Source organism: Octopus bimaculoides, chromosome 1 (assembly GCF_046866305.1).
Source record: "Octopus bimaculoides isolate indiv1 chromosome 1, ASM4686630v1, whole genome shotgun sequence".
NCBI classification, from domain to species: domain Eukaryota; kingdom Metazoa; phylum Mollusca; class Cephalopoda; order Octopoda; family Octopodidae; genus Octopus; species Octopus bimaculoides.
Genome location: NC_142928.1, coordinates 18,240,866 through 18,255,133, shown reverse-complemented (window position 1 = coordinate 18,255,133; position 14,268 = coordinate 18,240,866). Strand labels below are relative to the sequence as shown.

At 38.8% G+C, this 14,268-nt stretch overlaps 1 protein-coding gene across 2 annotated transcripts in view; it reads left to right on the top strand.

Moving 5' to 3' along the window:
* The window catches only part of LOC106873465 (sterol regulatory element-binding protein 1), a 94,588-nt gene extending 87,074 nt beyond the window's left edge, over positions 1–7,514 (top strand). For both annotated transcript variants that reach the window (XM_089348813.1, XM_089348808.1), the window contains 3 exons: positions 236–412; positions 1,399–1,507; positions 3,224–7,514. In XM_089348813.1, coding sequence (XP_089204939.1) covers positions 236–412; positions 1,399–1,507; positions 3,224–3,534 — 597 coding nt within the window. In that variant the 3' untranslated portion in view covers positions 3,535–7,514. The remainder of the gene's footprint in view (positions 1–235; positions 413–1,398; positions 1,508–3,223) is intronic.
* Positions 7,515–14,268: the final 6,754 nt, after the last annotated feature.

The following is a 14,268-nucleotide window of genomic DNA, read 5'->3' as shown; positions in this document are numbered from 1 at the left end:
AAAGTTTGTTAATCAATCAGAGATTTTTTTTTTAAGGATATGATCAAAAACTTGTGTTAGCTGCAGCTACTTCATTCCACATGTATTAAATAATGGTTCTATTTACAAGAATAAATAGCAAAAGTAATATGACTTGATATTTAAGAAAGAAATTTTAATCATTTGTTTGATTTTCTCTCTCTCGACCTCCTCCAGTGTCTGATATATGAATGTAACAATTGTTATATTACTACAGGGCATCCAATTGTTGACATGTGACTTCCTTCTTCGTACTCGCCGAGAACTTTGGCAACAACGTCAGAGCCAAGATCCAAGTTATACCAGGCCATCACACTCGCATATTATTGCATTCCAGCAAGATTTATATTGCCTCCGTCGTGTTACTCATACCATGAAACATGCACTGAAAAAGGTGAAAGATTTTTTTTTCTTATTTTATTTATTTATCACATATTGCTATGATATCTAGATTTGACTGTTATGTTATCATTAGAACCACTAGTTTGGTTCAGAGTAGCAAAAAGAATTAAAGGAATCATACTAAAAGTATGTATTTTTTAGAAACCCCATGCCTACCACTCCTGACACCGTGTGAGTTGTACAAGTGCTAGTCACACTATTCCCACTGAGACCTGTGTATCCAGATCCATTAACAAACATGCTAAAATTCAGCATCTCTTGTCATGTCCATAGAACACAGAGACATCTGCAATATATTTCTTCAAAATATACAAGCTCTCTGCTGGGTTCCCCTGCCTTCCTCAAACACTTAAAATTATTTCACTGTAATCTGTCACTTTGGAACATACAGGAACAAATTACACAGCAAACTGTTCATAATATATCCTAAGCGTATGATATTGAATCAATTCTTTGATTTGCTTTATCTTTTGACCAAATTTTGATTGTAAGTTATCTTATACAATAATCAGAATTGTCTGAAGAACTTACCAAAAGTCAGTGAAATCAAGTTAACATGTTTTAATTCTCTTTTCATTAAACCTGTTAATTAACTCACTTGATGATGATGTTCTTCACATATCTAAATTTTTCATGATGTCTGAAATAAGAATTTTCTTGTGAAGTTGCTCGTTTATGGACTCCCTCCATCTGTCATCTCTTGGATTATAAATTTCCAGCGAGAATATTTCATCACAGTATGTGTATTGGCATGGCACTTCCCGACCCACAAATTTTGCAAAACTATGATAATTGATGTTATATTAATGGCTAATTTGACTAGTGCTTTTTCCCTATTCCTTATTCAAAATTTTACTAAAGAGTAATGACATATTTCTTCTGTCATATCAAATTTACTTTTCACCTGTGCTAATTACTGACTCAACTCAAAGTTTTATAAATATTGTTTTCTTTTTCTCTGTCTCTGTGTCATTTTAGGTATTTCTTTACGAGGCCACGGCACGTATCATGGTTGGTGCCAATCCATATCGTACTCAACAATTGTTAGATCAAAGTCTTCGTAGACGTGCTGGAAAAGGAAAAGAAGGTATTCTATTGCAGATCGTTTTTTTCTTTCTTTCTTTTTTTGTTGTTGTTAAGAAGAAGGTAGTGAGCAGGGTGACTCGGTGGCACACTGGACAAAATGCTTGGCTGTATTTCATCTGTCTTTATGTTCCGAGATCATATTTCACCAGTGTTGACTTCATCCCTTTAGGGTTGATGAAATAAGTACCAGTTGAACACTAGACTCAGTGCAGTCAAATCGCCCTTCCCCCAAAATTTCGGACCTTGTGCCTATTGTAGAAAGAATTATTATTATTATTATTAAGAAGGTGTTAACACGCTGGGAGAAATACTTAGCAGTATTTTGCCGGCTGCTATGTTCTGAGTTCAAATTCCACCGAGGTTGACTCTGCCTTTCATCCTTTCGAGGTCGATGAATTAAGTACCAGTGAAGTACTGACGTTGATGTGATCAACTTCGCCATCCCCCAAAATTTCAGGCCTTGTGCTTATAATAGAAAGGATTATTAAGAAAGAGGCAAGTTGGCTGAATGGTTGGCATGCTGAGCAGTATTTCATCCTTTTTTAACATTCTGAGTTCAAATGATGCTGAGGTTAACTTTGCCTTTCATCCTTTCAGTGTTCATGAAATATGTACCAGCTGAACATTGGGGGTCAGCGTAATCAACTTCCTCCTCTCCTGTAAATTGCTAACCTTGTGCCAAAAATTAGAGTTATGATTAATGGCAGAAATGGTTATTAAATTGCCCTATGGTATTTATATTTCTTTATGTTCTGAGTTCAGATTCCACTGGTTAGCCTTGCTTTCCACTCTCCAAGTGCTGAGTTTATTAAATCAACTATGAGCCTGGTGCAGCCATCTGGTTCGCCAGTCCTCAGTCAAATCATCCAACCCATGCTAGCATGGAAGGCGGACGTTAAGCGATGATGATGATGATTCCTCCATCAACGAGCTCCTTGATTTGTGTGCCTTTGTTGGAACAAATTGGCAGATAGCATTCATCTTCATTGATAGCAACAGACTGGTCTTGGCTGCAGCATTCTCAAGGGATCTCAACAAATCTTGCAGATTACACAGTTGATTTGCTGGGAAGGAAAGATCATCAATATTGTCAAGGCCAGAGAGATTGTGCTTCTGCTGACATATTGATCATTTTCTACTTTATGCTGTGTTAATCAGTGAAGCTTTATCAATCAGGTAGAAACATGCGTATGCACCTCACCACCCCACATGTATATTGGTGAGTGAGTGATGGTTATATGTTCGTCAGTGAAGTTTTATCTGATAGTCATGTCATCATCATCATCATCATCGTTTAACGTCCGCTTTCCATGCTAGCATGGGTTGGACGATTTGACAGGACTGGTGCAACCGGATGGCTACACCAGGCTCCAATCTAATTTGGCAGAGTTTCTACAGCTGGATGCCCTTCCTAACGTCAACCACTCAGAGAGTGTAGTGGGTGCTTTTACGTGTCACCCGCACGAAAACGGCCACGCTCGAAATGGTGTCTTTTATGTGCCACCCGCACAAGAGCCAGTCCAGGGGCACTGGCAACGATCTCGCTCGAAAACCCTACAAAGCCAGTCAGGCGGTACTGGCAACGTAAAAATTTATGATTAATGATGTTGACTAAAATGTTGATTGTTTTATGTGATTTCTTAATTTACTATTTATTATTGTGTTTTAAATAACAATGAAAGTTATTGTTTATTTTTTTTTTAATTCCAACTACCAGATGAAAGCAGCTTGAATCATGACAACAAAAGTCACATTGGCAATCATGATGAGGCATCTGCATTGATCCTGGCCAGCTGTCACCTACCAACTGCCACATCTACAAGCGAAACAATTGGTGGACACAATCTGAGTCGCAGACAGATGGTTGAAGAAGCTGCACATCTTTATGGCACGCTGCAGGACAAACGTGCTGTAAATATGTGTCAGAGTTTGTTAAAAACTCTTGAAGAATACCAGTACAAGCCGGACTTGGTTCCTTCAGTTGCACAACTGTCCAAATATCCTGTACCACAGGCTGTTAAGTGCTGATTGTAGCACCATTGTGAAGGGGTTGTTTGCTATCTAACTTGGTTCAGATGTGTCCTTAAAGTCACAGTATCATAGATTTTATTTGAAACAACTTCTACCTTGATAATAAATGATAAAACAAACTAACAACAATTTTATTTTTACACCAAGGGGTAGTTTTATCAAACTAAATATATGTTTGTAGATTCCATGTTTTATGCGTGCTTCCCTGTTTTAAGTGTGTATATGTGTATGTATTTATATATATAAATATATGTAAAAGTATATGTTAAATATATGTGTATATACATGAAAAAAAAAAAAATTTATGTGCATATGTCAATGTACATGTATATATATAAACATACATACAGATTAAACAAACATTCACATTTTTATACCTGCACCTATGATTGTGAATATAGTGTGTGTGTGTGTGTGAGAGAGATATATATTCATCTTTTCCTTGATATGTAATTGGTCCAGTTCTGAATGTATGAACCAAGTTTAAAACACTAATTATTTAATTTTGTTCTCTTTTTCATTTTATTCAGTATTTGCATCTGATTTATTTGATATTCGTTAAAATCTGATTTCCATGCTTGTGTTTGCTAGTTTCCACTTAGAACTGAACTGCTTGTTCAATCTTTCCTCTATCAGCCTCACTTTTTGATGCCATCTTTTGTGAAATGAAGATAATTAGTTTCATTTCATTTAGACATTTTGTTAATTGAAAATATTTTCGTGATATTTCGAAATGCAATTTTTTTTTTTATATATATATATTTTTGGTTTTCAAATGAGAAAATATAAATTCTGTATTCTAGAATTACATTGAGTGACTGTGGAGAATTTACACTGTAGAGATTGAATGTTGTGCTCCTAATTTCAAATCCCTGTTTTGTTTGTTTACGGCACTTAAATATCCTCCTTTCTCTTATCATTTGATCATTTTCATTGGATCATTAATTCTGAATTGTAGATAAACTTGATATTTGTATATTGTATTATCATGACCACAATAGTGTGGTGTCCATTTTACAGAAATTTAGTTAGTTCAATATATGGGGGTGTGGTGGGTGGGGGACAGTGAGATGTCCAGTGGCTCTTATACTGTCACATGCCATCTTCCTTTGTTTATGCTACTTGCTGTCTTTCTTTGGCTATGCCACTTGCAAATATCTGTGCCTTAAAAGAAAAAAAACAATTGATCTATAAATGGGTATTTTACATTGTGTATATCCCATAATTACCACACATGTAGAATTACCTTTACAAGTAAATTCCAAGTGCAGCCACATTTTCTGCACTTAGTATCTCCTGCTTCTACTGTTACCGTAACCAGCTTTGAAACTGGTTCTCTTCTTGCTGTGGCTAATCTTGTATATATTGTTGGCAATAACACCAACATTTAATTTCTCTCTTATGTGTTTAGTTGAGACATTCTCATTTTTATGAATTATTCCTCGAAAGTAATTTATTAGGATAAAAGAAGTAAATCAAGGCATAACAGTGTATCATGATCTTGGTGTGTGTATTTTGTTGCTTGACTCAAGGTCAAACCTGATGATTGAGCAGAGCTATGATTAAAATCATTCCAATTGTGATCTACCATCTTTTTTATCTTTATTTTTTTTTTCAGACATAATAGGAAAATAGGAATGCCATGTTAGCTATGTATACGGTCCATCAGAGATACAACTTCAAACACTAGACCACTTTCTTATGTTTGATTTCAAGTCTGATTTTTAAATCGACACTTTACAAGTTTAGTTTTAGGGAAGAACAGCTGTCTTGTAATCTATAATGATAGAACTGGAACTGCTTCCGTGAAGGGTCAATGGATTATGTTGTGTCTCTATTACCACCACAATCACGACCTCTCCAAATAACAACTGGTAAATTTGATTTATGTAGGTCTATTTAATCCAATTCATGTCTCATTTTCTGCATCTATTTGTACTGCTTGATCTGAAGATATGTCAATTGCTTCATCATGTTGGCAAAATGAGGGCAAGTAGAGGTTGTATTTCCAGGACTTGTATTCCCATTGATCAAACTGCATTTTTATCTGAATTCTACTAAACAGAGGAGCTGCACTTCTTCACCTACGAGGTATCAGTTGATATTTTGAAGATTCCAAACTGATGGAGAAAATGATGTTTGGATTAAAATGCCTGGATATAGTGTAAACTTAAATTTGTTAAGAGAACACTGAAGTGTTTTTAATAAATTTAACCCTCTTGTACCTGGGTCTTTGTATATAACTTTACCTTCCTCCTGGGCTCTTGAGCAAAAAAAGAGGTAGATGCACATGCAACTCGAGTAATGATTGCAAGCAAACTAATGGACAGAATAACAAAAAAATTCAGGAGAATAACAGTAATAGGTCTATCTCTCAACTACCATCTTTGTTCACCTGAATCACTTACTTTTCTCATCACTTTCTCCAGTTTGATTGTCTGAATCACTCTCATTGTCTGTGTAAAGGTAAACTCTTCATCCAAAGAATAAATATTAATAATTTCTTGATGAAGTTCTGGGTTCATCACATTCTCATTTCATTGCAAAATAATCTGGGTTTTTGTTTTATTATTATTATTAAAAACAAAAATAAAGAACAGCTAAGGGGGACATGTGACTACAAAACTGCAATGTGATTGGTTCTCTTTTTTTAGTATTTTATCTTATTATTTTACATGTGGTGTTCATTACCACTTTAATAGGAATCTGGTAGATAGTCTAGACTATTCCCACTATACTGGGAATGTGGCATGGTAGAGTTAAAGTATTTTGGCAAGATGTGGCACTAATTAACGTAGCAGTTACAAAGTATTCAAAGAGTTCCAATCGACAATAAAATCAAGTTTTTAGTGACGTCTGTAATGATTTTCACATTTGTATAATTTTTCTGATGTTCTACTCCCGTCCTCATGCCATATCGAAAAAAAGAATCCACCAAATTTTAGGGAAGAAATGTCTTTGAGGGATGTAACTGACCTGTAAAACTCTGTCAGTCAATTATGTGACATAACTAAATCAATACATTTAGATACTCCTTGAAAACTATTCTCTGGTGGACTCAGGTAAATTTTGAAATGGTGAAAAAGTTCTGTAAAATGTATTTAGAAAGTTCTTTTGTTAAAATTAAAATAGGGAAGATATTTTAAATTCACTTAGATTTAATATTTCTATTTTTAGTTTTTTTTTTCTCTTCTCTGTGATACATAATGGTTGTGTTCATACTGAGGTGTCGGTTGGTTACAGCTCTGTTCTAGGATTGAGAGAAAGTAGTCTTTTTTTAATTTTTTTAGATAATAATTCAACATTACATAAGGAGTATGGTGCATGGATATTTTAAAACAGGAATTCCAAACTGACAACATGAGAACATGTTCCTTGTCAATGTCTTTTGTGTTGGCCTTGAAATATATTTGTCAATTAGTTGTTTCTAATTAACAGGTAATTTCATTATGAAATCTCCCTTCCCACCACCATCATCACACAGAGCTAATTTGAGCCTTGTATGGATTAAAGAAATACATACATTTATACCATCTTGAAAAATGTTGCTTGTGATACTCAAAAGATGTGCTGTGTTGGGTTTCTCTATTCAAATGTTGATGAGTACCAGCAATTCCTTTGGGAGAATTGTAGCTCATCCCGTTTTAAGTGGGATGTGTAGGTTAAATCCACTAAGCCAATGCTGAATAACTTATGAGTCTTTCTGCTAAATATTCTGGTCATCACTTCTTTCTATCAAATTCTGTTTGACCCTTGATAACATTCTAGTAGGTGAGGAATTATGTTTTGACAAGCTGGGTAGATTCTGACCATCTGTATCTTTTACAAAATCCATCTTTATTTTTTAACATAATGCTTAGATAATAATAGAAGGTTTTTGATTTTCACATCCTTATAGATGTATTTATGCTTTATCCTGTATTGCTAATAATGTAAAATAATTTTAAATAAAACTTATTCTGTATATAACATTTTAACCTTGTCTGTACATTTTCATTGTAAAACATTTTTATTTGTATTTATTGAAACAAGAAAATATATTCCATTTCACTCAGACATAAGTATAGCTACGTGGTTAATAAGCTTGCTTCCCAACCATGTCTTGGGATCAGTTCACTGTGCAGCATTTTTGTGTTGGTCTGGACCCAATTAAGCCTTGTGTGTGAAGTTGGCTGATAGAAACTGAAAGAAACCTGTCATATGAGTGTGTTTGTTTGTTTGAGAAAGAGAGAGAGAGAGTGTGTGTGTGATGGTTGTAAACAAGCATCATCATGTGAATGATGTTAGTTTCTGGATTTCCATGAAAAATGTCTAGCCATGGGGAAATTTTGCTTTGCTTGGAAACAGGTGAGAGTCTGACAAGAAGAGCATCTGGCTGTAGAAAGTCAGCTACAGCAAATTCTCTCTGATCTATGTAAGCATGAAAAGTGGATGTTAAACGATGATGATGTTAGTTGTGTTTTTTATAAGTCTCGAGTTGATGAAATAAAATAAATATAATTGAAATTGTTAAAATAACAATGTAAATGTTGCATTAGTTGAACTAAAGAAGGAGCTCTTTGTTATTTGTCAACCTGCTAAAAATAGCAACTAAATCTCACCCTGCTGTCTATAAGATGAATATACTAAACAAATTAGCTTGGGATATCCTCCTCATCCTTTTATGTTTGCTTTCACTGTTAGCACAAGTGGGACAAGTTGACATGGTCTGAATCAGTTCTAATTTAGATTACTGACCTCCTAGGCAAGTCAGAGGACTCTGTTTCACTAGTATATTCCAGTTTTGGTATAGTTTCTATGGTTGGATGTCCTATCTAACACCAACCATTTGCTAGAAAAGAAAATGTTGTTAGCTTTAAAATTATGAAAATGCAACACAAAAATAGTCGGAGGAAGTAATGAATAAAAAAACAAGGCTGTAAAAATCATTGAAAATTCAATTCCAGGAAAATATGCGTGCACAAACATACTTAAACATCACATACACACATTACTAATCATATATCAATAAAAACTGGAAGTATTGCTGTTAGCCCCTTTTTTCAATACCTTAGCTTCATGCAAAACATAAACTACACTCAGAAATTCCTGCATTTCATTCATAAATATAAACCATACGATTTTAGCTCCTGTATGTTAGTAAATAAAATTTTCTTCATCACAATGTTTCAATGCAGAACAACACCTCTAAACATTAAATACTCCTTCATAAAGTATAAGGGAGAATGGAATGATTATATCTGGAATAATCACAATATAACTGTTCCATTCTCACTTATACTTTAATATATAACTGCTCTCTTGGCTCTGTTAAATCCTTAAACATCTTTTTAAGATTTTGAACAATACCCCAAGTTGAGCACTTAACTGGTGATACCTAATACATTTTGTCCTAAACAGACATATTGTATTTATTACTCCTTGATAAAGCAGAATTGGCTAAACTATTTCAGAGACTTCATACATAAAATCCTGTTTCCACAAATGACTGTCAAATACTGAAATGCAAACTATAAATCAGCATAACACATACCAACACCAACTATATCAATAGTTTACACCATTTCAACTATAACATTATGACCACTCTCCCAAACAGAAGATTTTAATGCACCCAATACATCCTGGGGCATAAACAATACAGATAATACAAGAGGAGACAATAGCATCAAAACTTAACTATCTTCACATTCACTTCAACACAGAACACACCTCACCAAACTAAATATAATTTCTCCTCTGATGTTACCTTCAGCTTCACATACCTAGCCACTACAACCATCATTATCATCATCGTTTAACATCCATTTTCCATGCTGGCACGAGTTGGACAGTTTGGCTGAAGTCTGGAGAGCCAGCGGCTCACAAGGTAAATAAATAATCCATCAACTCTCCTCTGATCCCCTAAACACATATCAATAAAGAAATCAAAGATATAGATCTCAAAATCTACTGAGCCAGTCTACTAAAAAAAATTGAAATATGGTTTACAATAACACTACAACCAACTTAGGCACTGCAGTACATGTACTTAAGAAAATATTTCAGAAAAATGTGACCTACATGGGAAAAAAATAAACAAAGTCCATACAGGTACAGGCATGATATATTTATCCAATATAACCTAATAATATAATATATATATATATAGGCGTAGGCGTGGTTGTGTGGTAAGTAGCTTGCCTACCAACCACATGGTTCCGGGTTCAGTCCCACTGCGTGGCATTTTGGGCAAGTGTCTTCTACTATAGCCTCAGGCTGATCAAAGCCTTGTGAGTGGATTTGGTAGACGGAAACTGAAAGAAGCCCGTCGTATATATATGTGTGTTTGTCCCCCCAACATCGCTTGACAACCGATGCTGGTGTGTTTACGTCCCCGTCACATAGCGGTTCGGCAAAAGAGACCGATAGAATAAGTACTAGGCTTACAAAGAATAAGTCCTGGGGTTGATTTGCTCGACTAAAGGCGGTGCTCCAGCATGGCCACAGTCAAATGACTGAAACGAGTAAAAGAGTAAAGAGAGTATATATATATATATATATATATATTCATACCATATCTAAAATAGGTCGAATCAAAAAACAAACAAAATATATAACCCTAAAAACTCAATCATTTCATATGGATACTCTACAGGGCAACTCCCAGTCCAAATTAAAATAAAAAATACACCAACCAGAAGCCAAAAACAATAGATAAAAAGTTTACTTCATAACCATAGTTGTATGGCACTTGGAGTGTCTTATGCACTAGCACTGAACCAAACAAAGATTTGTGAGTGAACTCAGTTGATAGAATGAATATGTGTTGGCATCTTCGATCGAAACTGAACCAAATTTGATGACCGGTACCCATGCCAGTGGAGCGCTAACAGCACCATCCGAGCGGGATCACTGCCAGAGCAGCGGTCTCACTTCCATGCCAGTGGAACGTAAAAAGCACCATTTGAGTGCGATTGTTTCCAGCTTCGCCTTACTGGCATGTTTTGTTTTAAGTCTATGAACCATCAAGAGGTGAATGAGTAAGCACTTTATGAAAGGATACAAATATTGCAGAATTTGTCAACATTAGATTATTTCAGAACCATTGTGTTGTGTAAACTTCCTCCCAGCCACCAACTTTAACTTTGCTCATTCAAGGTAATGATCCAGTCAATACACAACTCCCATACAAGACTAATATCACTGAACTTATGAACATCATAATTACATATTGTTGTTGGCACTCAGTCAGTTATGACATTGAGGGTTCCAGTTGATCCGATTAACGGAACAGCCTGCTCATGAAATTAACGTGCAAGTGGCTGAGCACTCCACAGACACGTGTACCCTTAACGTAGTTCTCGGGGATATTTAGCGTAACACCGTGTGACAAGGCTGACCCTTTGAAATACAGGCACAACAGAAACAGGAAGTAAGAGTGAGATAAAGCCTCGTGGAGCTTTTAGGTGTTTTCGCTCAATAAACACTTACAACGCCCGGTCTGGGGATCGAAACCGCGATCCTATGACCGCGAGTCCGCTGCCCTAACCATTGCGCCTCCACAATTACATATTAAGATGAAATAAATAAGATGATACTGTTTTGATGACAGAATAGTGTACAATCTATTACAAGACCCAGTTCAGGACAAAACTCTAATAGGTGAAGATCACAGCCCTTTTTTTTTTTTTTACTAATACCAAAGCATCCCAAGCAAGATTATGCAATCACAGTCTACCCTGGAACCTAAAAATCATCAACTAGAATGACTTTCATCATCATCATCATCATCATCGTTTAACGTCCGCCTTCCATGCTAGCATGGGTTGGACGATTTGACTGAGGACTGGTGAAACCAGATGGCAACACCAGGCTCCAATCTAATTTGGCAGAGTTTCTACAGCTGGATGCCCTTCCTAACGCCAACCACTCAGAGAGTGTAGTGGGTGCTTTTACGTGTCACCCGCACGAAAACGGCCATGCTCGAAATGGTGTCTTTTATGTGCCACCCACACAAGAGCCAGTCCAGGGGCACTGGCAACGATCTCGCTCGAAAACCCTACAAGGCCAGTCAAGCGGTAGGGGCACCGGCAACGATCTCGCTCGAAGAAATTTCATGTGTAACCAGCACAAGAGCCAGTCCAGGGGCACTGGCAACGATCTCGCTCGAAAAACCTCATGTGTCAGCCGCACAAGAGCCAGCCCAGGGGCACCGGCAACGATCTCGCTCGAAAGATTTCATGAGTCGCCCGCACATGAGCCAGTCCAGGGGCACTGGCAACGATCCCGCTCGAAAGATTTCATGTGTCGACCGCACATGAGCCAGTCCAGGGGCACTGGCAATGATCCCGCTCGAAACTTTTCATGTGTCACCCGCACAAGAGCCAGTCCAGGGGCACTGGTAACGATCTCGCTCGAAGATATCATATGTCGCCCGCACAAGAGCCGGACCAGGGGCACCGGCAACGATCTCGCTCGAAAGATTTCATGTGTCGCCCGCACATGAGCCAGTCCAGGGACACAGGCCATGATCCCGCTCTAAAGATTTTATGTGTCGCCCGCACAAGAGCCAGTCCAGGGGCACTGGCAACGATCTCGCTCGAGAGATATCATGTGTCGCCCGCGCATGAGCCAGTTCAGGGGCACTGGCAACGATCCCGCTCGAAAGATTTCACGTGTCGCTCGCACATAAGCCAGTCCGGGGGCACCGGCAATGATCTCGCTCGAAAAACCTCATGTGTCACCCGCAAGTCGGCCCAGGGGCACCGGCAACGATCTCGCTCGAAAGATTTCGTGTGTCGCCCGCACAAGAGCCAGTCCAGGGGCACTGGCAACGATCCCGCTCGAAAGATTTCATGTGTCGACCGCACATGAGCCAGTCCAGGGGCACTGGCAACGATCCCGCTCGAAACTTTTCATGTGTCACCCGCACAAGAGCCAGTCCAGGGGCACTGGTAACGATCTCGCTCGAAGATATCATATGTCGCCCGCACAAGAGCCGGACCAGGGGCACCGGCAACGATCTCGCTCGAAAGATTTCATGTGTCACCCGCACATGAGCCAGTCCAGGGACACAGGCCATGATCCCGCTCTAAAGATTTCATGTGTCGCCCGCACAAGAGCCAGTCCAGGGGCACTGGCAATGATCTCGCTCGAGAGATATCATGTGTCGCCCGCACATGAGCCAGTCCAGGGACACAGGCCATGATCCCGCTCGAAAGATTTCATGTGTCGCCCGCACAAGAGCCAGTCCAGGGGCACTGGCAATGATCTCGCTCGAGAGATATCATGTGTCGCCCGCACATGAGCCAGTTCAGGGGCACTGGCAACGATCCCGCTCGAAAGATTTCATGTGTCGCTCGCACATAAGCCAGTCCGGGGGCACCGGCAATGATCTCGCTCGAAAAACCTCATGTGTCACCCGCAAGTCGGCCCAGGGGCACCGGCAACGATCTCGCTCGAAACATTTCATGTGTCACCCGCACAAGGGCCAGTCCAGGGGCACCGGCAACGATCTCGCTCGGAAGATTTCATGTGTCACCCGCACATGAGCCAGTCCAGGGGCACTGGCAACGATCTCGCTCGAAAAACCTCATGTGTCACTCGCACAAGAGCCAGTCCATGGGCACTGGCAATGATCTCGCACGAAAGATATCATGTGTCGCCCGCACATGAGCCAGTCCAGGGGCACTGGCAACGATCCCACTCGAAACTTTTCATGTGTCACCCGCACAAGAGCCAGTCCAGGGGCACTGGTAACGATCTCGCTCGAAGATATCATATGTCGCCCGCACATGACCCAAACCAGTGGCACTGGCAGCGATCCCGCTCGAAAGACTTCATGTGTCACCCGCACATGAGCCAGTCCAGGGACACAGGCCATGATCCCGCTCTAAAGATTTCATGTGTCGCCCGCACAAGAGCCAGTCCAGGGGCATTGGCAACGATCTCGCTCGAAAGATATCATGTGTCGCCCGCACATGAGCCAGTTCAGGGGCACTGGCAACGATCCCGCTCGAAAAATTTCATGTGTTGCCTGCACATGGGCAAGTCCAGGGGCACTGGCAACGATCTCGCTCGAAAATCCCATGACGGCCTCGCACAAAGCCAGTTCAGGGGCACGGCAACAATCTATTTCTATTTCACTTGCCTGTGAAAAGAATGACATTTCTGAGATTTTCATAGGAAAGAGATAAAAATCATTTACATTATTTACATTGGATGGATATGTGTCCTCATCTTTGCTGTTACCACGTTTCAGCTGATTTACCACGTTTCAGGTGTCCTGGTAGAATTTTGAACCCAACCCTGGGTTCTCCTTCCGAAGGTATTTTTTTGCTGATGTTCTTATTATTATCATTTATTCAAGGCACTGGCTGGAATTGAACTCGCAATCTTGGGGTTAGTAGCCTGCACTCTTAACCATTACACTATATGCCCATGGGCAATTATAGAGTGAATTTTAGGGCATATAGCGTGATAGTTAAGAGCACGGCCCACTAACCCCAAGATTGTGAGTTCAATTCCAGGCACTGCTTTGAATAAATAATAATAATAATAATAGTAATAATAATAATAATAATAATAATAATAATAGTAATAATAATAATAATAATAATAATGATGATGATGATGATGATGATGATGATGATGATAATAATAATAATAATGGAAGGAAGAGGACTAACTCAATTAGAATTATCTTATAAAACCACCACTGTAGGATTAAATACATATCTTGAGCTGTCA